The following is a 25,497-nucleotide window of genomic DNA, read 5'->3' on the forward strand; positions in this document are numbered from 1 at the left end:
AAATTAGTAGTGTATGTAAAATAAGATAGTAAGGATGCACAGCCAGTGAATTAAAGGATTTAATTATTTAACATTTTCCTTCCGTACAGTTCCTGAAGGCACCATCAGGTTTTCTATTTGAATTTACATTTTCCTTCGTCGGAAGTTCCTGTGTCCCACCGCTCCCGAAGGCACCATTAACAGCGTTCGTTGTTATGGTGACTGCCGCGGCTCAGAGCGCTGCTAATGCTAATGCTAAGTAGCTAACAAACTTTGTACATTTGTTCCGAAACTTTCGATAATGGCGTCTGAAAACCCGGACCCGTTGTCAGTGGGGAGGCCTTCAGGAGAAGAAGAGAAAGGAGGAGAGAGGAATCTGGACTCCCAGGTACACAGTCCTGGTTAAGAGGTCTATAGAGTCAATGGAGTGTGAACTTGTTCTTAAACACTGTTAGAGGGGTCGTTGTTCTTAAATAGACCCCTATAGAACCCTCTGTTAGAACCCTCTGTTAGAGGGGTCGTTGTTCTTAAATAGACCCCTATAGACCCCTCTGTTAGAACCCTCTGTTAGAGGGGTCGTTGTTCTTAAATAGACCCCTATAGACCCCTCTGTTAGAACCCTCTGTTAGAGTGGTCGTTGTTCTTAAATAGACCCCTATAGAACCCTCTGTTAGAACCCTCTGTTAGAGTGGTCGTTGTTCTTAAATAGACCCCTATAGACCCCTCTGTTAGAACCCTCTGTTAGAGGGGTCGTTGTTCTTAAATAGACCCCTCTGTTAGAACCCTCTGTTAGAGGGGTCGTTGTTCTTAAATAGACCCCTCTGTTAGAACCCTCTGTTAGAGGGGTCGTCGTTCTTAAATAGACCCCTATAGACCCCTCTGTTAGAACCCTCTGTTAGAGGGGTCGTTGTTCTTAAATAGACCCCTATAGACCCCTCTGTTAGAACCCTCTGTTAGAGGGGTCGTTGTTCTTAAATAGACCCCTATAGAACCCTCTGTTAGAGGGGTCGTTGTTCTTAAATAGACCCCTATAGACCCCTCTGTTAGAACCCTCTGTTAGAGGGGTCGTTGTTCTTAAATAGACCCCTATAGAACCCTCTGTTAGAACCCTCTGTTAGAGGGGTCGTTGTTCTTAAATAGACCCCTCTGTTAGAACCCTCTGTTAGAACCCTCTGTTAGACCCCTCTAACAGAGGGTTCTAACAGTGTTGTTCTTAAATAGACCCCTATAGACCCCTCTGTTAGACCCCTCTGTTAGAACCCTCTGTTAGAACCCTCTGTTAGACCCCTCTAACAGAGGGTTCTAACAGTGTTGTTCTTAAATAGACCCCTATAGACCCCTCTGTTAGAACCCTCTGTTAGAACCCTCTGTTAGAGGGGTCTAACAGAGGGGTCTATTTAACACTGTTAGACCCCTCTATTAGACCCCTCTGTTAGACCCCTCTATTAGACCCTCTATTAGACCCCTCTGTTAGAGGGGTCTAATAGAGGGTCTAATAGAGGGTTCTAACAGAGGGTTCTAACAGAGGGGTCTAACAGAGGGTTCTAACAGAGGGGTCTAACAGAGGGTCTAACAGGGTCTAGAGGGGTCTAATAGAGGGGTCTAATAGAGGGTATAGGGTCTAATAGAGGGGTCTAATAGAGGGGTCTAATAGAGGGTCTAATATTTGTGTAGTTGACAATTAATCACGTAAACAATGCTCCACAGACGAAACACACAGGTTTAAAGTTTGAGTGAACACAGACCAAAGACACGAAGAGATTTCCTCAGTCCACTGAGGATCCTCTGATTACAGACTGTCCAGTAAAACAGTACAAGAAACGTTCAAGCTGTGTCGGACTAGTTCTTGACGTTCTTGTCGAAATACTCGTTAGCTACGTGTTAGGTTTAATAAAACAACGATAAACAATCAAATCGGCATTGACAAGGACAGATAACGAGCTCTCTTCCTGTAACCAGCAGCAACGGGCGACGCACTCGGAAGTTGGTCACCAGTTAACTCGGTCACTCGTAAATTTGGAACACCGGCCCCGGCTCTTCTGGCCAAGTCCCTCTGCAGCAGCCCTGGTCCTTGAGGTCTATTCAATTCAATTTATTTGTATAGTTCTTTTTACAATTGACATTGTCCCAAAGCAGCTTTACACAAACCAAAGAACAGTACATGAACAGTGAATGTGTATGAATCATGAAATGAGATTGTCCCTGATGAGCAAGCCGAGGGCGACGGTGTCAAGAAAAACTCCCTGAGAAGGCAACAGGAAGAAACCTTGAGAGGAACCAGACTCGACTTCATAGTATCAGGTGTATTAAGTCAATCAGAAGCTGGAGTGGGGGGAACAAAATGAAGTGGTACTTCCAGAACACACCTGATCAAGGTGTACCAGCCTCGCCCAATACCAGCTGGGACAGGCTCCAGCAGCCTCGAAATTATTTTTCTCTTTTGAAGATCAGATTGAATTTTATGGCAAATCTCAATGATTGTTTCTCAGCACACCAGGGACCAGGACTCAGATTCAGTTAATCTAAATTCTGGTCCAATAGGCATGAAGTGTGCGGGCACAGTAAATACACAGATTCCTTAACGTTGGTAATCAGACATGGCTGAGATTAGAATGAGCGGGCTAAAGCCTGAAGTCAGAAGCACCGATTGGTATCGGACAATCAATCTGAATCCAAATGTGTCAAACAAAATGGTGAGGTCCAGGAGGTTTATACACCATATAATACAATCAGTGGTCCAGCAAAAGACAGAATCTGGGGGCAAAGCAGGAAGAAACTGGGCCAACAGGATAGCAGGAACACTGCCGACTTACTGTGACAATCATTGAGAGCAGCTGGGTGGTATAACTGGTATATATGTACTGTGTGACTGATTGGCTAATTGAAAGCTGGAGTACACGTGTGGAGGAGAGGTGGTGGGACAGGCAGGTTCTGGGATGAAAAGAGAAATGATAAGTTATAGAGATGAGCACTGAATGAATATGAAAGATACAGCCCAGGTGTGAGGAGCCACTGCCACCAGTCTGTGGACACTAGGTGATGTGCACTACCTTCAGTTTGAAAAAGAAATGATTGTTGTTCAGCTGTTTAATAAAAAGTGCACATCTGTATTTTACATTTACATGTTCAGCTTTCCTGTTATATATTTGTAATATTGACACAGTAAGCCAGTTTAGCATGTGTTGTGTTGACGTGTCCACAGGTTCCGGTGAAGGTGTTACGAGCTCACATTGACACCGTGACGGCCGCTCGGTTCTGCTTCAACGACCGCTGCATCCTTAGCTGCTCCTCAGACCACAGCGCCATCCTCTGGGTAACTACTACTACCTTTAGCCACTGACACCTGAAGCAACAAGTCTGACCTGCTGGTCTCAGAACACTGAACTCCACTTGAACAGTAGCACACTAATGTGTGAACTGTTTATGGCAACATTCCCACCTGCAGGGTCTTTGTTCAGAACATGTAAGAACAACAGCATTTATGTAAAGTTGTTTGTTTTCACCTGAATTTTATAACTTTCACATTAACAGTACAAATTTTTCTGCTAAGGATTATCATTCTAAATTAAACTAGAATTATCACATTGCAGTTGTATGCTAACCAGACTCCTTAGTTCTTTTGTTCCTTAGAGATCGCATTCGCAGGAATTGGGTGGGTGTATGGATGGACAGATGGATAACAAAAACATAATGCTTCAGGCCCTGGTGCCCTGGAGCAGTGCAGAGGCATAAAAATCAGGATTTGTTATATCTACCTTTGCAAATTGGTTCAGCCTGATGAATTCTCAGGTGCTCTGATTGTCAGTACAGTTGTAAAGTGTCTTGATTTTACCAAATTTCTTCCAGAAAATATATTAATATTACATATGTTAGGGTGTAAAAACTACAGCTTTCAATGAATTAAGTACTTCAATAATGCTGATGCATGTGGCCTGACCTTTGACCTTTGCAGGATGTGCATAGCTGCAGACCTCTGAGGGTGTTTAATCAACTTCATGGTAAAACCATCACTGAGTGTGCTCTGATCCCAAACAGCAACAGGCAAGTCTCAACTGAAACCACAGTCACGTGTTATCAGACATATGAGTTTTACTAATATAGATTTAAAATCACAGATTTTCTGCTTGTTATAGTTAAAATCTGCACTTGAGAGTTTGTGAAACCAGGATTTCTCTGTTTCTGTGTACGTTTGACCTAAACATGAATAACACAGGTCAGAAAATATCATGTTTTAGGTCGTGTCTATCCAGAAATCGAGAACTTTTCTATTCTCAAACTTTTAACCCCCAGTTAGCAGGTACAGTTAATGACTAGTCTGGACACTGAGAGAAATAAAGATACCTCAAATTTACAAGGACTTGGCAGTGAGTAGACTCAGCATTGACAGGACTCTGTGTGTCTGTCAGAATCATCACTGTGTCCTGGGATAAGAAGATTGTGGCCTTGGACCTTGAGACCGGACAGATTCTGGTAACTCTCCTCCTTGAGTTTCAAACCAGTAACTCTCTGGTCCTCAGGTCATCCTGAGGTTATCAGGTTTTTTTTTAAATATTGTGGGCTGCATAAAACTTCCTCTGCCTGAATAAAAATAAGATATTTAAGATAAGATAACTGGTAGTTCTGGTCCTGACTGTTCATATTGTCACTGATCAAACTGTTGTATTGTTTGTGGTCTGGTTGTGCAGTGGCGGTCGAGACAGACCGGCCTGCTGACCTCCTGCAGTGTCTCGTCTGACGGCCGGTTGGTTGTTTGTGCAGCAGATCCACAGAACGCTGTATACATCAGTGAGGCAGCCAGTGGACAGACACTGCACCACCTGAGCGGTATGACGGCAGCACAGTCAGGTCAAATACTGTCTGTTCTTTTTCCTAAAATCCCTTCCAACTGTTACTGAAGGTGTGATTGTTGTCTCCGCCAGATCATCACCACTCCACTATCACACGTTGCAGGTTCGATCCTCAGGGCCAGCGAGTGGCCACGGTGTCATCAGACCGCAGCATAAAGCTGTGGGACATGTTGGCCCAGAAGACCACCGTGTCCATAGACAGGTGACTTCATTAGTTTTCCATTCCAGTGCTTTTTCCATTTCATCCGTATCTGTTGCTTTTAGTTTTATTGTTATGGTGATTGTTAGAACGACACTATATTTGAATTAATATCCTCCTGTCTGTGATCAGGAGGTAGAGCAGCTGTCATCATGGCAGCTCTGCCATCAGTGTGTGATTGTGATCAGTGCTGGATTAGTTAGAGCCCCTGAGTTTAGGCTCTAAACTGAACTGGACTAAACCTGGAACATGTGTTTTAGGGGACTATGTAGAGGTTCTAAGGTCTCTTTCCTGGATCACAATTGAAAAATAGTTACCAATGGTAAAAAATCTACAAATCTTAAACAACAGTTTAGCTGTTACCTGAAGCCTCGTGTATAAATAAATTCAACAAAAAATTAAAATAAAAAAGACCCAAACAAACCAGATGTAAACTCTGAAGTTTGTTAAAACTGTTTCAAACGCAGTCAATGAAACTTCCACAAAATAACTGTTGAGTGGTGAGTCAATGACTAACAGTGATGGTACCCCCTAACCCCCTAATGGTAAAACAGGTACATCTGAACATGTGACTGAACTAAATCAACAGTTTTCACAGTTTCTTCTCTTTGTGTTGCTTCTGTTCTTTTCTCAGCAACCACGGCAACGTCGTCTCTGACTGCTGCTTTACCAAGAACGGACACTTCCTGTGCACGGCATCATGGGATAAAACACTGAAGCTTTGGGATCTGCAGGCGGGGGGATTCCGATCCCATGGTGGCACAACTCTGCAGAGAGGCCACGAAGGCAGCGTGAGCTCCTGCAGCTTCTCTGCTGATGGTGAAATGAAACCACAGGAAATAGAATGATACAGATAACTACCAATTAAACTAATGTTTTTACACATAAGCTCAGTGTTTCTGGGTCGTGTTTGGTTCATCCAGATGACTGTACAGATTTTTAGTTTGTGCTGTTTCCTCAGCAAACCTGCTTGTGTCCGGATCCTATGACAGGACAGTTTCCCTGTGGGATATGTCCTCACTGAGCCAGGTTCTGATTCTGAAGGTGATGCCACTCACACTGCCACACTTCACGGCAATATTATGACATCATGAGAAGCTCATCTTTTGTTTTGTCCTTGTTGCAGGGCCACAGTGATTGGGTGACAGATGTGTCAATCAGTGCTGAGAGAAAGTTGGTGGCCTCTGCCTCCAAGGTACTAGTCCACTCTGTCCACAACATGTCATGCATTTAGTTACCTGTCCTCAATCTCATCTGTTTTCAGCTAGTTCCTTGTCAATTAGTTGCCATAGTATAACAGCATAAATTGTCACTAGGATGAAGTCCTTCTGTTATCTAGCTAACCCCATCCTGTTTGAACCTTCCGATTGGTATATGTCAGTAAACATCCTCAGTGGTCAAGGTGAGGTTATCTGGAAGTTGAGTCTCGGCAGCTGGGCTTCTACCTCTGTCTGCACCTTTGGATTTTGACAGCCTGTTGTCCTCACTCTCCCCTCCTGTTATCTCTGCCTGTAGAGTTCACTAAGACTCTGAAGCCAGCCTGTTTGTTACACCTACTGTAGCTGACACCAAACACTGTTTCTGGGAATGACTTTCCCGTGGCTGTTTAAGTGAAACACTGATTTTCCAAACTGTAGGACGGCACTGTCAGGCTATGGGACATAGAGAATATGGAGGAGATTCCAGAAGTGATGGAGAAGAGGAGGACTGAAGGATCAGGGATTCACATCCTAAAGGTCAGAGTCCTTCGTCAATCCTGTTTACCGCTTCAGGTATCTTGTACTTAAAATCACAAATTTCAGCTTTAACAATTTAACCTCCCACAGTGACATGTTGCTGTTCTCTCTTCTCTGTTAGTCGGACATCTAATCCACAATCAGGCTGGACTGTTCCTAGCACCTGGCTGTGTGTTTGTGTTTGCAGTGTGAAGAATGTGGGAAGCCATTCCCAGTGTCCAGGCTGCAGACCTCAGAGCTGCTGAGTCACTGCGTCTTCTGTCGACTCAAATCACCTTCCAAATACCGACCACAGCCTCCACCTCTCATGTAGCTTCCTGTGCAACCCGTCAAAGGTGAGCCACAGAGCAGCAGCTGGTAGGGATTCAACATCACGGACATTTGAGAAGGGTGTGGGAATGGTAGGGGCAGAATAACCAGTGGACTAAGAAGATGTTCAACTCAAGGTTAAAGTATAATAGTAGTATAATGTAAAACTACTTCACAAGCTGTACATTCAAAATCCTCCTTAAGTAAAAGAACGTAAATATTAGCAGTCAGCTGTGACAGAGATCTGATCTTCAGAATAATTATCAGATTATTATCCTGCGTCACTTCAGAAACATTTCACAGTTGGAGCTGCTCAAGGTTTAGTTTTAACAGTTAGCGCGTTTAGTCGAAACCACAGTTTGACTGTCAGACATCAGAACGGATTAGGAGGATATAATATACGTGTCGTAGTTTAATAAACCACAGTTTACTGAACATGAAGAGCAAACCTGGAAACAGAAATGAGTGTCACATCAGTGGCCATGTAAACAAATCACTACAGTCATTACTGAAGCAAATTGGATTTATTGCCCACAGTCAACAATACTGTACTTGGGTGCTGTGAATGTGAGCTCCTCTGTGACCCATGGTTTCTCTTCACACTGGTCTGCACAGCCCAGACGTACATATCTTTGGAGAAACGTGAGTTGTTGAAGTGCTGCTAATGTAGAGGGGGAGGAGAGAGAAATCTCAGAGGGGTTCAGATGATTAGAGAAAGATGAAAGAAGACTCATTTAAACAGTTACTAAGATGAAACCATATGAGAAGTTTAGAGGAGAATGTTTCTCCTCAGAGACTCTAAAATACGAGGAAACAACTCCACATTCGATTGTTATGTAAGAGTACATATACATAACAAAAGCTATATAACATGTTGACAACTGGATTAATTTAAAATTCATATTATTTTGTAAACATAATACATATTTATGTAAAATCTTGATCTGGAAAAAACCACAGTAACAGTTCTATCAGCAGTAAGGAATAAAAAGTAGTTTGACCTGATCCTGGTGCTAAACATGAGCTCGTTACCTTCTTAAAGGTTCAGGAACAGTAGAACAGTAGTTGGTGTCAGAGTTGATGTCCTGTGAAGTTGTTGAATAAATCACAATCTGAATAAACTGCAACAACCTTTTATTATTATTTATTATGTTAGTATGCTGAAAACTGTTGAGTTATTCTTTTTTACATTAAAGTGTTTTCACATTTAATCACAACCCTGTGAGTCATGTTAAGGCCAGAAGGGACAAATATCACTCATTTAGAAAAGAGGCCTCTTGTGGTGCAGTCAACACAGAGATAAAGAAACCTAAAGCCAAGTGTCAGGTCAGTGATGGCGGCTACAGGTGGTAACTTCTCTTCATCAGCTGAACAGATGTGGAGATTTTGTGTTAAAAGTCGACGTTGTCATCCAGAGGAAAAGATTTACTGTGTTTATAGTGAGAATGATCAAATGGTCACATTTTTAATCAACCGTCAGATTGTTTTGAGCCCAGAAGGTGTCATAGAGAAGGAGCGAGTAGCTTTATGAACACAGATATGTTGTAAATCCTGATGTTAATCAGACAGTATAGTGTAGAAGTGGAGCTAAAAAATGTCAAGTTTGTTCAAATTAATAATTCATGCACTAATAACAGAATATAACGTTAATGCTGTTTTAGTATTTTTAAACTTCCTCTTTTCCAGTGGCTTAGCTCTGGCTGCACATACACCACTGTGCAGTCACACATCAAATAATTAATGAACAGTTGGATCTATATGAGCAGCTTGAATTTCAGGAAGATTAAATTGTAGGATATATATTAATACTACTGTTGGAGAGTTTGGGATGACTTAGAAATGTTGATATTTTTTTTAAAAAGAAAAGCAGATTTTATAACCTAAAACTGATTCAGAAACTCAGTGTAGACACTGAGATGCTGTAATGACTATAACAGCTAGAAACAGCTGTTTTTAATGGAATATCTACCCATCCTCAGCAAACAACAATCCTGTGTTGCAGCATCAAATTGATTGTTAGTTAAAAGCTTTAACTAATTATTAGAAAGGACCAAACTTAACTGTATTTTGAGTTTTGCCTGTTTTCCAAACATTAAATAATGTCCGACACTAGGACACTAAACAAATGAAACATGCTGATGATGTCTCAAGAGAAACCATGAATGTCAGGATTTGATGCATATTGATGCATCAGTCTCAGATAAACTGAGAGATCCAGTTTCTTTGTGGGGATTACAAATCTGTTCTGTTCAGCTGTGTGCATCAGTTCTGAATTTGCGTTTCTTTTCCTCCGCGACTCCGGCCTGGCTCAGTGAGTTTAATGTGTGGTAAGAGTAAGTTTTGTCCTGATGTTGACACTAAAGGAAAGAAGGTAATGCCATCAGGAAAGCTGTCACAGGAAATTCCCTATTGGAGTTGAGATATCTCACTCTGGACCAAAGTGCTGGACGGACTGCTGTAACTCTCTCAAAGCTCAGTCTATATCAGAACACCCGGCTCTTTAAAAAGCCTCCTCTGCGATGGAGGATGGAGAGTCAGATGTTTGATCCCTCATCTGTCAGGAGGTGCACTGGTTTTTGCCGTATCAGAAGGTGCTCTGCAGGAGACAGTGGCAGCCACAGCCGGCCGGACACTCGTCCTGTCGACGAAACCAGTCCATCATGTGACTGGTGTGTCCTCCGTGACCGCAGCTAAGGCAGAAGTTGGAGGAGCCTCGTACAGCCACATGGCAGATGGCGCACTGGAAGGTGAGACGCTTACAGACGGCACACTGAGTCCCACGGGCCTGACTGCGACAGTGACAGCAGAACACCCCAAACTCTGAAGAGAGAAAAAGACAGCAGACGGTTACGCCGTTCACACATACAAAAAGCTGCTGAACACTGAATGAGACCTGGCTCAGCAGCAGGAAAGTTGAGGTGGAACCAGTAAACAACAGCTTCCTGTTGTTCTCTTCATACTCTACTCATGGCTGTATGCCTTTCAGCCAACTCATTTTAAACCATGGCACTTTTATATCTGTAAAACTTTCCAAGACAATAAATGTGAGCAGCAGAGTTTAGCACTGACTCATCAGTGGAGAAACGCACCAATGCCTTTGTGAGGTTCAGGAGGACAGGAGGCAAACTTCAGCACATCGGCTCTTTTCTCTCTCAGGCCCCAACGGTACAAGATTTCTCCGTAACACTTCTTAAATTCATCAAACTGCAGAGTGTTGGCGGGGTCCAGCAGTCTGTAGAGAAGGAAGTGACACAATCACACCAGTCCCCCCCCCCCAAATATAACAGGCAACTGTCTGTCTGACCAGCAGCTGGAGCTGCTTTACCTCTTGTGCATGTCGTGTTGCTCTCGCTCTCGTTCCCGCGGGTCTGCAAAACCCTGGTTTCCATAGCGGTAGTCATCAGGGGAGGATTCACCCCAAGGGTTGGCGTGCTCAGTGTCTCGGCCTATAAACAATAAATCATGTGTTCAGGTGGAGAGAGGTCTAAATGTCAACCTCCTGAGTGTGGAGCTGTGGAGACTCACCTGTGTTCCAGGTGGTTGTAGTGATGGAGTCAGAGGTGCTGGAGCAGGAGCCCGAGGTGACAGAACTGGAGGTGTAGCTGGGCTGAGACAACAACACTTTATATCACTTCCTGCAGCTGTGACTGCAGGTTTTGTTTGTAAGTGTAAACTTAGCACTTTCATATGTATCTGGACAGTGACACCACAGACGTTAAGAAAATGACAAAATAAAGATGTGTTTAAAGTACAGACGGGATGAACTGTGAGGGAATTAGAACACATTTTAATTATGATGATGATTCTGATTCTGTGTCAGGTGTCTTTAGCATAACTGAACAGAATCATACTGCTTCTGTAGCAGCATCTTTTGGTCTGACAAGGAAGGAGACGGATGAAACGGACGACTTACATATCGTGAGTGGTGTGGGGGCAATATGGAGGAGCGTGACGGGTGGTGTCCGTACAAGGTGTAGGAGTCTGGAGGTGGAGCCTGAGCCCTGAACACGCTGCACAGCATGGCCAGAGTTTGAACATCACTCATGTGACTGTAGTGGTCCAAACTGGAGGTTTGACACAAAGAGTTTAGTTTGAACACTGAGAACCTAGTTTAACAATCACAGCTTCCTCAGGCTGAAAATCATCAGCTATAACTTCATTCTTCTTTGTCTGACACTTCTACATGTGAGACAATTGTCCTGATAATGAATTCCAGCTTTGACTGGGCTGAGCTGGTCCTGCAGGTATGTAGCAGGACTCTGGGCTGTCTCTAAATTACTGCTTGTAATTGTATTTTTATGATGGAATTACTGCAGGATTAAGTACTTTTACTGCAGGTCCTCGAGTGGAAACGATAGCTTGTGAGGCATTTCCTTGAACAATGGAGGGAAACGACTCTGATCCAACAACTGATTACAAACTCACAGAGTCTCCAGAAGGTGGCGTCCAAACGGGTGTCTGGCCCAAGGAGTCTCTGTGTCTGGGTCTGAATCTGGACTCAGGTCCTGACAGGTCGCCGCAGATGCCAGAGCCCACACCTGCACACACATGGAGACGGGTTTGAGTAAGAGCAAAGAAAGTAAAAGAAGCATTGACAAATGTAAAATCCTGACCTTTGCTACGTCTCTGCGTCCGACTGCGAGAGCTGCTGCTGCATTCTTCTGACATGTTTCCTGGATGTCATTCATGTTCAGACTAGGACAGAACACCGAATATTGTCTTCATAAAGCAGGATGTACTACAGCACTGTGGGATTAGACTGACCTAGTTTTAGCTCAGTGCACTTCATTAACAGCGGAGTGGAGTTGCCCACTAACTGTGTGGATGAATTATGGACTGATCATTGCAGCTGTATTATCAGTGTTCTCACATGTAGCTCTCTCCCAGAGCTTTGTGCACAGGCAGCAGACAGGAGATCTCCTGGATGATGACTTTCCCGGCCAGTTTGATGGGACGGTTGCCGTAGTCCGTCCCCTCTCTCTTTGTCTTGAACCGGCGGGATTTCTGAAGGACAGACAAGAAGGGAGCAGGGAGACAGCAGGTCCAGAAGAGACAAAGCACCACCTGATTAAAAGTGGTCTGGATGACAGATTACTGACGGAGACGGTTCACACCGCGAGACAGGAGAGATTGTTTTCAGGAGTATGTGTGAAGACAAACGTTCTCTATCGAGGACTTTTAAGATAAATTTGATATAAGTTGAGGGAAATTTATCAGTGATGTTCATAGATCGGAAGCATTTTAGTCTAGTCTTTCTTCATATAGATAGATAGTATTTCCTTAGTTTATTCTGATTTAAACTATTTCTAGAGGAAGATTTAAAGTCTGCTGTCAAGTCACCAATAATCCTGGAGCAGATTCTGTTGTGTTGCTGTTTAAAGGTGGTCAAGTCGATTCGTCAGTTTTTGTCTGAGCACTCGCAGTGTGAACACGCTATTGTAGTGTTACTGTAGTAACATGTAGCCTGAACAGCCAGATTACTTCAAAATAGTTTAAAATTAAGTTAAAACTAAACAAAGCAAATTCAAACTTAGTTAAAACTTACCTGCACTTGTTAAATGTTAGCGAACATTAAAAGAAGCAGAGAAGAAGAGCTGAGTGTTAAGAGTTATTAGATTTGTCACTTGAGTTATGTGCTTTGATTTGTCAGTTTTCCCAGCAGTAACATTGATACTGCTGTGAAAACTAAAGCTGTACTGAAGCTGTACTTGAATCAGGATTCTCCAAGTCAAATCTTCTCTTTATGGAGCCAAAAAGAAAATCAAATCAGCTTTTAACATGTAATTTATGTAACAAACATTTATACTGTGACACATTCAACAGATAGTTTTCTGTATCTCCATCCAACATGAAACTGCATGACACCAAAGCAGCTCATTCAGGAGACACTACACAACTGTTACTGTGCAACTAACTCTGGAGACAGCTGCTGAAACATCCACTGTAGCATCACAGCTGTTCAAAGACAACGTAGTGTGGAGAAGACAGGGACACGTTTAACACGTGATAACAAACAATGTTCACTTTTCAGTGAAGTTCAGGGAAAGTGCAGTGTAGGTCTAAAGATAATAACTGGTTCCAACAGATGATAATACACATGTTGCAGCAGCAACGCTGGAGCTGATTTTGTTGTTCGATCATACTTTTTATAAACATATGACTTTGAGTACAACAGACGCCAGTAGCAGAAAGTACAATACAGTGCTTTAGTAAATGTACTTAGTTACTTTCCACTACTGTTTGACCTATGAACAAAAATGGTTTGTTAGAGAGTTGTAACAAGGATGAGTAATAAATTAATTATCTCAAATTAAATAGTTCATTAATTTTATTCAGGTACTAAAGTACTTTTTTTTTCGGGAACAAAGAGACACAAAGCACAGAAAACACTCAATGAGCTTTAGTCTGGATGAGCTGCAGTTACAGGTTGTTCCGTTTAATTTTACCAGCCAGGTAGGAGCTGTCTTCAATACTGTTTATCATCACGCTGTGTTTTTATGATGCTACACTGGATTTTACTTCAGCAGACATGTAACCACAACGTTCAGTTTTACTGATGCACTTTTACATTCAGACCTAATGACCATCTGTGGCGGCTCTCAGTCCGTATGGTGTTAGTCGAGAGGGCATCATGCAAAGAGCATTAATGTTAAAATCTGATGAAGGACAAAAACCCAGAGGAGAGGAGGAGCGATGCAGGGGAAGGTGTGCAGAGACGGAGGCACAGAGAAAGATGGACAGGGGCTCAGTACCGGCCAATCATGGAGGGTTTGGACAGACCAGCGGCGGGAGGCAGAGATTGGGAGCTTCTGATTGGAGGAAAGTGAGAAGGAGGAGAGGCCAACAGCATCATGGTGACAGGTGATTGGTCAGAGAGAAACAACACAGAGAAGTAAAAACAAACAAAAATCCATCAGGGAGACAGATGGGACACAGAAAACACCAGGAGTAATCCTCACTGTGTCCCACCCCCCACCCCCCAACAAAGTCAGAACCTGGGAGCAGGATTTAAACCTTTCAGCTGATCTTCAGGCCAACTGATTCTGTCATGTCCCTGTTGGTGTTTTCAGACCTGTCTTGTTTAGTCGGAACTTGACTTTACTGCTTCGGTTCCTTTGAGCAAGTCCAAACTGGCAAAGTACCGCACAAAGACTCTTGTGGGGATGTGGTCTCGGTTTCCCTCCAAACAAAATCTGGACTGGTTACTTGTTTCTGACCTCAATGCAGCCCAAGTAGCAGGTGTACTCAGCAGCTTTAAGGAAACACTTCAGGACAGGTGCCAGAGAGATTAGAGCTGTCTAACATTCTCCCTGGTTGGACCTCATCCTCAGTCTCATGCTCCAATCAGGCTGCAGTATTCACTCATTCTCATCACATTTCAAAACCACAGCTCAGCCTCTCATCAGGGCCTCTCGATTCACCTGCTAGTTGTTACTTGTAGCTTTATTTTTTTTATTTACATTTGGGTCCGAAGGAAGGTGTAAGTGCATGTCTTGGTTCTAACTAGAATCTGTTTTCGCCTTCGTATCAGCAAAATGTTCTTAAGTGTTCCATCATTTAAGAACGTTATATATGTTCTTCTCTGTTTAGTTTAGTGCTCACTCCACACACTTTGCAGAGAGATAAACGGTTAATGGGACAAACCCACTGCTGTGTTTCGCACAATAAATGTGCTTTGTGCATTCCAACATATTATGTGTCATAATATGTTAATTTAGACAAACACACAGGTGAGACCATGTCAGAGCTCACTGATCAGCTGATTAATGTGTGTGTGTCTTACCCGTTCTTTGTAATAGAAAGAGGAGATGGAGACGGTGTCTTTGTCAGAGCGAGTCGGGCTGCCGCTGTAGAGCCGCAGTGTGCTCTGAGACTCTGAACGCATCTTCATGGGAGTCAACACGCCGCTGTGATAGGCCGACAGGGCGGACAGAGACCTGAACACACACACAGTAAACACAGTAATAAACACATTAAACACGCACACATATTTGTTTTTCTGCCAGAAAACATGAAATGAATAGTATCCATTTCCTGGAGGCTTATTTTAACACGAACCTTAAGGTTCAAATTCAAAGTTAAAATGACTGAATTATTTAAATAATAAACTATTTGATCTGATTTTTATACAAAAGTCCTTAAAACACAGAAAATCACATCTAGTTTCTCTCTTCTCATTGAAACCTTCTTGATCATTGAATATTTTTAATTGTGTCATTGACAACAGACGTCTCGCCCTTCAACTCTAGCCGTTCTCATTCTCTCTGAGCTGGAAGTTACATTCCTGCACGTCACACTTCATTCACAGTCTGGGATCAGCTCCCACTCAACGCCTGCACCTCTTTAGGTTTTAGGGTGAAACTGTGTCGTACAATCACTTTAGAAAATATTTAGACCACATCAGTTGCTGCAAACGTCGCTGTGTTACAGTTACTGTATGTACACAAAGTATGTACAAATGTACATTTTTCTACAAATAAAATAAAAAATATATATGTAGTAATTAAAACCATAATTGAGATAAGTTATTGATCATTTTATTTATCATTTAATACAAAATATAATAATAATAATATTAAAAATAGATTAAACAACACACACTGGAGAAGACAAAACAATGAATTGTGTGAACTCCCAACAATGAATAAAGAAAAGAACCAGAAGATTATTAACGATAATAATATTATAGAATAATAATAATATTGGTTCTGTCATGTCTACAGAGAACGTCTGAGCTCTGTTAGTGACCGCTGGGTTCTAGGTCTGACTATAGGAAGAGTCCTGGTGGTTCTAGGCTTTAGAAATGGAAGTTTGCCCTTTGATCTGTGTCTCATCACAACATGATACTATGGGGTTCTACAGAAAGCTCCTTGGACTAATAATAATAATGATAATAATGATAATAATGATAATAATGATAATAATACACTTTTATCCAACTACAAGTGAGGAACAACGCAAAACATCTAAGTCATACAGAAGAACTTAAAGTAACTTTCTATAAGAAGAAATGTTTCTGTTTCAGCAGATTTTTGAATAATAGCAGTGAGGCTGCTGACCACCATCGCTCAGCTGTTTACCTGGGCGTGGGTTCGGTGGGCGGGACAGAGCGGTGCATGGTGATTGGTCGGGTGAAGTATACGAGGCAGCCGGTGCCACAGAACCTAGCACCTGAGGTCCGAGGGAACGGGATGTTGGCGTCCTGGAAGAAAAATCATCACAAAACACTGAAACTAAATGAGAAACCAGGTGTTTGTGGTTCATCCAAGTTTCATAGGTTCCTACAGTCAAAGTGACGTCCTGGTGTTTTCCTCTGGTTTGTTACCTGATAAGATCCGTACGTGTTGGTGACTCGAGGAAACGCCTGCAGGGCCGGAGTGACGGGGTTCGAGAGGACGAAGGGACCAGAGGCCGGACCGTCCTCCTGAGTCTGAGACTCAAAGACATCATGAAGAGACAACCTATAGGGATGAACTGCTGCTGTACACGCACATACTCTTCTAAGACAGTGAAGACCTTTTGTCTGGTTCTATCACCTTCAAAGGACTGTGAGGGGGTTCAGGTTAGGTTCTGGGTAAACATTGGGGTAATTTAGGGCGAGGCCCCGTGATAAGTTTTATGTCAACAAGGGTCCCCACAGGTAGAGAAAGACTAATTTGAGAGTGTGTTTGTCCTCACCATGTCGGACTCCAGACAGGACACCAGCTGTCGGACACACGGCTCCAGACAGTTCTGGTTCCTCTTCACTTTCTGAAGCGACGTGTCCGTCAGGATCTGAACAGAGGACAAACAAGACACAGTCACATGTGAACCATCAGAGGTCATGTTTCTACTTTCTACTGTCCTGCTTCTATTTTTACAGAACCAGAACTGCTAGAATCTATTCAGAATTTGTATGTAAACTATTTTCACTTTTTATGAACATATGAAAGTTGGAGTATTTGTGATGTGATATATATATCTATATATATATATATCTATATATGTATATCTATATATCTATATATATATATCTATATATATATATATGATGTTAAAGACATTTGTGTGTGTCATTTCACATTTAACCAACAGAACCCTTTACTTTATTACAGTGTGCTGCGGTGCATTCAGGGGCATACCTTCTGAATCTTGTTCTTCATTGCAGAAGGGATGGTGGTTGGGGAGACAAACTGAAAGGTGGGGGCGGCATTGTTGGGGTACTGGGCGGGAAACTTCACCACCAGGTGAACCTGATGGCTGCCGAAGTGAGCCGACACCACACAGCTGCAGTTTACCGCATCCATCTGTGAAAAAATAATGACACGATGCGTTTTAGTATACAACAGTAGTTTTGACCATTTTAATTGTGGATCTGACAGTTTGTTCTCAAATATGAGACAAATACTGAAACAGAGACAATGTGGTAAAATGAGACTTTGTCTAAAGAGGATTTGATTCTGCTTTTAATTTGAAAGGGCACTTCTTGAGGTAAAGACACTGACAAGAATAAGTGGAGAAGTGATGTGCTGTGTGTGGTGATGTGGTTCAGCTGATGTACCAGTCTCACCTCCACGTTGACGTTCCTGATCTGCAGGTTGACCAGAGAGAACTCCTGCTGCAGAGTCTGAGGGAGACCTGAACCCACCGCTGAGTCCTGACGACCACCAGAGCTCAGATAGCTTCCCTGATCTGGGAGACGACAGGTCAGTTTTCTGAAATGTCTTCGATAGTGATGAACATGGTTTTATTTTGAAGTTGAATTGAGTAAGTAGGTTGAGAGTCAGTAGAAACCAGAGTCAAATGTGCAGATAATAAATCAGAATCTGAATATTAGCGTTTTAAATAAGTCAAATAGTCATTTTATCCCAGGGCAGGCCACAGACTTAAAACCTGCTGGAAATCCCGTGTAGTCTGCTGTGTAATACGGAATGGGAGGTTCCTCAGCTGCAGGAGTTATTTTAGGCTCAGAAACATCTTTCATCTGCAGTGTTGACAGATCTGCTTCCTTCTCACCCTGCAGGTTTTCAGCAGCAAGACCGACACTGTGCTGAGTCTCAGACTCCTGAGACGACTTCTCCGACTCCGCGTTCAGAGACATCCCCTCCATCAGGTCCTCGACCACGTCACTGACACACAGCTGCACCACAACATCCAATCATCAGAGTGAATCGGATCAGGAAAACGCATCTGTCTGAACTTGCCTCTGAGGCTGCACACTGACCTTCTGTAGCTGAGGATCCACTCTCCATATCCTCAGAGTCTGGTCTCTGGACCATGTAACCAGCTGGTAGTCCTTAGACCCTGCAGTCATCAAGAAACCTTCTTTCAGTACAGAAACATTTAACACAGCTACAGAACCACATGGAACAACACACGGTATGATGTGAAAACATGAGCCAATCTGCTTCTCACCAAAAAAACAACAACAAAACTGAAAAAACTATTCTGACTCTGCTCTGATCTAAACCTCCTGTAAACGCTCCTCCAGACTTTTACTAACGTAACATCTGAAGGTGACGTCAAATGTTTATTCTTGACTTATTACAGCTTAAGATTAGACATTCTGATCCCCGGGGGATTTAGCGGTTTATCAGGTAAATGCAACAAGGAGTCAGTGTGCGAAATGAGTTCACTTAAAAGATCTGAACATGACGAGAGTTGTCCAACCATCTACAACTGTGACATTTAATAAAATATTCTAACATTGCATAACATGCAGTTCTGAAGATTTCCTGGTTTTACAAACAAGCTATATGACGTAGTCACCCTCTTTCTGTGGCCTCCACTGGAACTCGAGCACCACGTCGTCGTGTCCGACAAAGGCGTGGACGGGACTGTTGAGGTCGAGCGTGCTCCACAGTAACAGACTGTTCTCTCTTCTCAGCTGAGGAACCATGACTGTGACCAGACCGTTGGAGAACGGCTGAGACAACACAAACCAAACATCACACTTCACACATCACACGCACGGTCTCAGCGCAGCTGATACTTAATCAGTCAGATACGTCAGAATGTGCAGGAGAATTTATCATTCAGATTTAGTCAGTTTTAGTTCTTAGTGTTGCAGATTTTATTGAGTGGATACAGTTACTGTGTTTTAGAAACGTAGAAGAAGTCAGAGACTAGTCCTTCATTTCACTGAAGGAGCTGAACCACCCCTTGTGGTTCTAGACCTGTTCCATTTAACAAAAACTGGGGCCACTGTGCTCCTGGGAACACCCAGACATTTAGAAAAGTAGAATACCCTTTGATCTGAGCCTCACCACAACAAGATACTGTGGAGGTCCTTGGACTTCCTGTCTTGGTTTTTGTCCTGATACGTGGTGTGGATTTTCTAAACTATGTCCACTCAGTTCAGTTTGTCACAGCAAAAGGTCTGAAAGCTGTTGTGAATGACAGATTTCAGTTTTTGATTTCTAATAAATGTGTATATGTGTAAATTAGTACAAAATCATGTTTTGTAACTTAAAAAATAAATGTACAGCTGAATGGGCTCTGAATAGTTTTGACCAATTACAAAGCAGAGAAATACCACAATGTGATCGGTGATGTCCACACTGGTCTGAAAACTTTTTCACGCTGTACTCAGCTTTTTAACTCTGCTTTTCTTGGCTTCAGTGGCTGTAATGTTACATTCCCTCCTGTAAAGTTTGACCTGGTGGTTTGTGGCAGAGTTCAGTGTGAGCTCAGGTGTTACCACTCACAGTGTACCTGGCCTTCCACACCGGCACCTGGCACGACAGGATGTTCAGGTACTTCCTGGGCTGTCGGTAATCCCAAAACTACACAGATTGGTAGAGGAAGAAATGAACACAGGTTAGACAGAAACATTTAACACAGCTACAGAACCACATTTGTCCGAGTTTCTCACCCTCACAGAGTTGTCCTGGCTCGACGTGGCAAAGATGAACTCGTTGTCTGGATGCCAGTCGAGGCCGTGGATCTTTGACAGGTGAGCAGCCACGTATTCGGCTGCCGTGTTCGGCTTCTGCTCAGAGACAATCAGGAGGAGGAGTAGAGCTCATGAAACTGACACCACCGCATATTCACAGACTGTTACAATCTTCTGCTGACTCAAACTCTCACTCTTTTATCCCAGATCCGGACGTCTCCATCGTGACTGGACGCGAGCAGATACTGGTGCTTCCTGTTCCACTTCACCTGAGATGCTCCAGCTGGGACCACAATGAAGAGAAGAAGTGGAGCATCAAAGTTTGGTTTGACATATAACTGATCTTTACCTGACTTTTACAGGTAATTTTCTTCCTCCCAGACAGACACTAACTTTTAAAATGAGCCTTTTGGTCTCATTTTATTTGGAAAAGCTGCGTTTTTGTCCTGTGGTGTTATAGCAGGAACCATTTACTCCTCAGTGGTGCTTTCAAGGACACATCTGAACACTCATGACTGGCTGCTGAACATTATCGTAGCTTCCCCTGAAGACAGTTTAAAGTAAAGCCAAAAGCTGGAAACTGCCACAGTGCCTCCTATGAGGATCATCTCAAATAATTAATTCATTTATGAAAATGAGAAAGTGAGAATTTCTTCACAGTTACAAAGTGACATCACATCCGGACATTATTTCAATTAACCGTTATTAATAATTTAATAATTAATTAATAATTTTCAGTTGATCAAAGTAATGAATTGTTTTAGCTTTACTTTTATACAAATGGGCAAGAAAAGCTTCTTCGGTCAAACAGCATCACGTGACAATAATGTTAAAGTTGGTCAAACTGAATGAGGCTGTGATGGATTCTGTCTCTGCAGGTTACCGTAATTCACACAGAAATAATCTGAAACCAGGTCTGACCGGGAACAGTAACTGACCACAGTAAAAATACATGTTACTGAAAGTAAAAGTACTCACCAACAGCCGACAGAGCCACGGTGGGTTTCCGAGTGTCTCTGTGGAGTCAAACACAGACAGAGAAACCCGGTTTAGTATGAACTGGACTGAATGAGTGAGTCCAGCTCTTGAACTAGGTCAATGAAGGTCTCTGACCTTGTGTCCCAGATGTAGATGTAGGTGTCCACTGAGCTGGTGACCAGGAACTCGGGTTCAAACCAGGACCAGTCCAGATCACTGGAGACATTAACACGACACAGGGGACAGAGGTTTATCGCTGAGTGAGTTTATGTGTAGACCGGTGTCCCGGTTCTGAGCCCGATCCTGTTTCTGATCGTGTTTAGTTTGAAGGTTTCCCTTTGTAGATTTGTCTGTCTGCAGTTTTGTCTTATTGTCTCACCATCTCAGAAAAACCTGATCAGAAGAAGGATCCTTCAAAAGGCTGACTGTATCTGGGACACTCGTGGACACATGTGGTTGTTCTGGTGCAACGTGCAATGAGGTGTATTTAATTTAACTTCTACTGGTACCTGATGACCCGGGTGTGTCCCTGCAGGGAGGTGTGCACCTCTCCACAGCTGTCCCTCCACGAGTACAGGTCCACACGCTGATTACTCTGAACACAAACACTAGTTTATTTCAGGATCAGGTTTTCTTGTTGTACCTTTTAGTCACAGTTAACAGCAGAACTCACCGAGGCGGCAAAGACGTGGGCCTCAGATTTGTGCGGGTTCCACTGGACCGTTCCTACGTCCCATTTACTCTGACGACCGATCTTCCGTGGAGGTTCAGATGGCGCCTCAAGGTTTACCATATAGAGGAAACGACGCCTGGGAAAACAAAGAAAAGCAACAGAGAGGATGTGAAAAAGTGTTGGTCGACTCTTTGGGCTTTTTAATTATTTGAAATGATGAAGAGTTTTTATAAATCAACATCATGACTGGAGCAGAGTCGTTCTTGAAAACTACAACAGATACAATGAACTGGAGACAATCTCTCTCAGTGTCTGTCGTGTTAATCGACTGAATCTTCTTCTGGATGTTTGATCAAGATTCTCACTGTGTTAATGTCAGAGACTGAACCCAGTGAATCCGAGCAGCGGTGGCCATGTCAACCGTACACCACAAAAAATGGAAGCTGTGACCATGGCAACCAAACACTACAGCTATAGGCACAAAATATTTCCATAGCTCAGTCATTCCTACAGAAAAATAAAATAAAAACATAGAAGCACTGGAGTACTGTGAAGTGATATAAAATATTAAATAATTTGTAACATTAGAATAATTCATAATCTGTACAGGTGGGCTTTAAAAGTGTGACTGGATCATGTTTTATTGGATAACAGGTGACAGTGACAGGTGAACTGAGGTGAACTGTGGTGCATTCAGGTGACATGGACTTACCCGGAGAGCACAGCGTGGGAGCCCAGACAGTCCACTGACATGGCCGTGGCCTGAAAATCAAATACCAGGTGAGGAAATGTGTGGAAAACCAACAGATTCTATCTGTTATAACTCACTACTAACGTTTTAATAACTCACATTAACTGTACATCGATTTAAAACAGCACTTTTTAGTGTGTTTAATGCTTGTTGGTTAGTAAGGACGAACAGAAGATATTAACTTTACAACATCTACAGTGGCAAGAAAAACTTTGTGAACCTTTTGGAATTTCATGGTTTTTTCTGCATGAATTGGTCATAAAATGTGCTCCGATCTTCATCTAAGTCACAACAATACAAAAACACAGTCTGCTGAAAATAATAGTACACAAACATATGTTTTCATGTTTTTATTGAACATAACATGTAAACATTCAATTCATACAAAAAGTATGATAACCTTTGGACTTAATAACTGGTTGACCCGTCTTTCGCAGCAATAACCTCAACCAAATGTTTCCTGTAGTTGCAGATCAGACCTGCACAACGATCTAGAGTAATTTTGGACCACTCCTCTTCAAACTGTTTGGATATCTGGTGTGAATGGCTCTCTTAAGGTCATGCCACAGCATTTCAATCGGGTTGAGATCAGGACTCTGACTGGGCCAATCCAGAAGGTGTATTTTGTTCTGTTGAAGTTATTATTTTGTTGAATTACTTGTATGCTTTGGATCATTGTCCTGTTGCATCACCCATCCTCTGTGGAGCTTCAGTTGGTGACAGATGGTCTTACGTTTTCCTGCTAAATGTCTTGATAAACTCTGGAATTCATTTTTCCATCAATGACAACAACCCGTCCAGGCCCTAAGGCAGCAAAGCAGCCCCAAACCATGATGCTCCCTCCGCCATGTTTTACAGTGGGGATGAGGTTTTGATGTTGGTGTGCTGTGCCTTTTTTTCTCCACACATAGTGTTGTGTGTTTTTTCCAAACACCTCAATTTTGGTTTCATCTGTCCACAGAATATTTTGCCAGTAGTGCTGTGGAACATCCAGGTGCTCTTTTGCAAACTTCAAACGTGCTGCAATATTTTTGGACAGCAATGGCTTCCTCCGTGGTGTCCTCCCATGTACTCCATTCTTGTTTGATGTTTTCCTTATTGTAGATGTGTCAACCAAAATGTTAGCATGTGCCAGAGATTTCTGTAAGTCTTTAGCTGACACTCTAGGATTCTTCTTTACCTCGTTCAGCATTCTGCGCTGTGCTCTTGCAGTCATCTTTACAGGACGACCACGCCCAGGGAGAGTAGCAACAGTGCTGAACTTCCTCCATTTGTAGACAGTCTGTCTTACCGTGGACACATGAACATCAAGGCTTTTGGAGATACTTCTTTAACCCTTTCCAGCTTAATGCAAGTCAACAATTCTTGATCGTAGGTCTTTTCTGCGAGACATGGTTCACATTAGGCATCTTCTTGAAACCAGTAAACCCAAAACTGGTGTGTGTTTTTAAAGGGCAGGACATCTTTCAGCAACACATCCAATATCATCACACTGATTGGACTCAAGGTTGGCTCACTCCTGGCTCCAATTAGCTCTTGGAGAAGTCATTAGGTTCACATACTTTTTCCGCCCTGCACTGTGAATGTTTACATGTTATGTTCAATATAAACATGAAAACATATGTTTGTGTACTATTATTTTCAGCAGACAGTGTTTTTCTATTGTTGTGAGTTAGATGAAGATCAGAGCACGTTTTATGACCAATTCATGCAGAAAATCATGAAATTCCAACAGGTTCACAAAGTTTTTCTTGCCACTGTACATATTCTAAAACGTCCTTGATCGTTAACAAGCTGCTTCTTGTAAATGTGTAAATCTTGTACATTGTTGAATTATAGAGAATAAAAGTTAAGAAATGATAAAACGGATCGCAAGGCCCTACAGCGGATAGTGAGGACAGCTGAGAAGATCATTGGAGTCTCTCTCCCCTCCATCACGGACATTTACACCACACGCTGCATCCACAAGGCTACCTGCATTGTGGACGACCCCACCCACCCCTCACACCCAATCTTCACACTTCTGCCATCAGGGAAGAGGTTCCGGAGCATTCGGGCCCTCACAACCAGACTGTTGAACAGCTTCTTCCCCCAAGCCATCAGGCTCCTCAACACACACACAACAAACTGAACCGAGCACACACACACACACACAACAAACTGAACCGAGCACACACACACACACACACAACAAACTGAACCGAGCACACACACACACACACACACACACACACACACACACACACACACTCTCTAGATTTGACATGTTGTATTAATTGTATTCATTTCCGCTACTGGTCGCTGCTGTTTTGTGTCTTGTGTTCTGTTTTTGTCTTCTGACGTCTGTCTGCACTTTCTCTTTGTGTTCTTGCACAGGATGCACTTCATGTGGACAACTTAGCAGTCCTCAGCCCCATGTTCTGTCTTGTTAATGTCTTATGTAGAACCATGGTTCTGGAGAAACGTTGTCTCATTTCACTACGTACTGCTTCAGCTACATGTGGTTGGAATGACAACAAAGCTTCTTGACTTGACTTGAAAACACTGTTTGACGCCTTCACTGAACTCAACAGTACAAACTAAAGATGAGACTGTGCCGGTGTCGGTTCGGTTTGTTCTGATTTTTCTCATTTAAGAACGCATCTCGGGTCCCGTCTCTGGACCGAGCTGGAACCAGAACTCATTCACAACTGAAACGATTATTCGATCATCAACCTCTAAGTCGATTAACTCGCTGCACAGTTGATTGAAAACACGAGTTTAAACTTAAGCTCGGTTGTAGTTTTGTGTTTGACAGAACTTTTTCCGGCTCCGTTACGCGGTCGTCCACCTGAGCTGCCGGTGTGTTTATTCACAGCGGAGCTTTCGGACAGGAATACCTGGGAATCCCGAAACTCCACCACCACATTCTCGCTGCTCCACCGAGCCGCCATCTTCCTCCTTCCTCTACCGTCAACAAACGTCACGTGACGTGATGAGCTCTGACGCTGCGTTCACGGACGTGGAGAAAATTGGTAAAAGCCTCTCAATGAAGAACCGAATAACACAGATGAACGTTTTCTTCTACTTTGACGACACTACAAATAATGTTTGTAATGTTAATGCCAAATGTTTTAAATTAAATAGTTGCTTTTTAATTTATTCACATAAG

The 25,497-nt window shown here is 42.8% G+C and overlaps 2 protein-coding genes across 3 annotated transcripts; one reads left to right on the top strand and one right to left on the bottom strand.

Moving 5' to 3' along the window:
• The first annotated feature begins 49 nt into the window (after nt 1–49).
• Nucleotides 50–8,916, top strand: LOC113174009 (WD repeat-containing protein 88). Its single transcript, XM_026377634.1, has 11 exons — nt 50–367; nt 3,182–3,292; nt 3,932–4,020; nt 4,386–4,449; nt 4,665–4,803; nt 4,899–5,028; nt 5,660–5,844; nt 5,987–6,069; nt 6,152–6,220; nt 6,663–6,761; nt 6,949–8,916. The coding sequence occupies exons 1-11, from the start codon at nt 281–283 to the stop codon at nt 7,072–7,074; spliced, it is 1,182 nt and encodes a 393-aa protein (XP_026233419.1). The 5' UTR covers nt 50–280; the 3' UTR covers nt 7,075–8,916.
• On the bottom strand, nt 8,188–25,317 carry wdr59 (WD repeat domain 59). Of its 2 annotated transcripts, XM_026377631.1 has the most exons (27): nt 25,226–25,317; nt 22,308–22,357; nt 21,596–21,731; nt 21,432–21,517; nt 21,058–21,138; nt 20,923–20,960; nt 20,139–20,227; nt 19,924–20,040; nt 19,757–19,834; nt 18,819–18,975; nt 18,274–18,353; nt 18,066–18,189; nt 17,620–17,741; nt 17,192–17,356; nt 16,749–16,844; nt 16,396–16,500; nt 16,151–16,272; nt 14,854–15,007; nt 13,823–13,879; nt 11,941–12,074; nt 11,684–11,765; nt 11,496–11,608; nt 10,984–11,134; nt 10,596–10,677; nt 10,396–10,516; nt 10,160–10,302; nt 8,188–9,890 (listed from the first exon to the last, which is right to left on the bottom strand). In XM_026377631.1, the coding sequence occupies exons 1-27, from the start codon at nt 25,277–25,279 to the stop codon at nt 9,655–9,657; spliced, it is 2,973 nt and encodes a 990-aa protein (XP_026233416.1). In that variant the 5' UTR covers nt 25,280–25,317; the 3' UTR covers nt 8,188–9,654. The 2 variants fall into 2 exon arrangements, with proteins under 2 accessions (XP_026233416.1, XP_026233414.1); XM_026377629.1 differs by lacking the exon at nt 13,823–13,879.
• Nucleotides 25,318–25,497: the final 180 nt, after the last annotated feature.

Source organism: Anabas testudineus, chromosome 3, assembly GCF_900324465.2.
Source record: "Anabas testudineus chromosome 3, fAnaTes1.2, whole genome shotgun sequence".
Taxonomy (NCBI): domain Eukaryota; kingdom Metazoa; phylum Chordata; class Actinopteri; order Anabantiformes; family Anabantidae; genus Anabas; species Anabas testudineus.

What these genes read in the sequence shown, in the direction of transcription:
- LOC113174009 (XM_026377634.1), top strand. Translation starts at nt 281, where the DNA reads ATGGCGTCTGAAAACCCGGACCCGTTGTCAGTGGGGAGGCCTTCAGGA. An exon ending in ACCACAGCGCCATCCTCTGG is followed by an intron (nt 3,293 to 3,931) that starts GTAACTACTACT and finishes TGACCTTTGCAG; the next exon opens with GATGTGCATAGCTGCAGACC. An exon ending in TTGAGACCGGACAGATTCTG is followed by an intron (nt 4,450 to 4,664) that starts GTAACTCTCCTC and finishes CTGGTTGTGCAG; the next exon opens with TGGCGGTCGAGACAGACCGG.
- wdr59 (XM_026377631.1), bottom strand. Translation starts at nt 25,279, where the DNA reads ATGGCGGCTCGGTGGAGCAGCGAGAATGTGGTGGTGGAGTTTCGGGAT. An exon ending in TGTGGAAGGCCAGGTACACT is followed by an intron (nt 18,976 to 19,756) that starts GTGAGTGGTAAC and finishes GTGTTGTCTCAG; the next exon opens with CCGTTCTCCAACGGTCTGGT. An exon ending in TGGATCCTCAGCTACAGAAG is followed by an intron (nt 18,190 to 18,273) that starts GTCAGTGTGCAG and finishes GTTGTGGTGCAG; the next exon opens with CTGTGTGTCAGTGACGTGGT.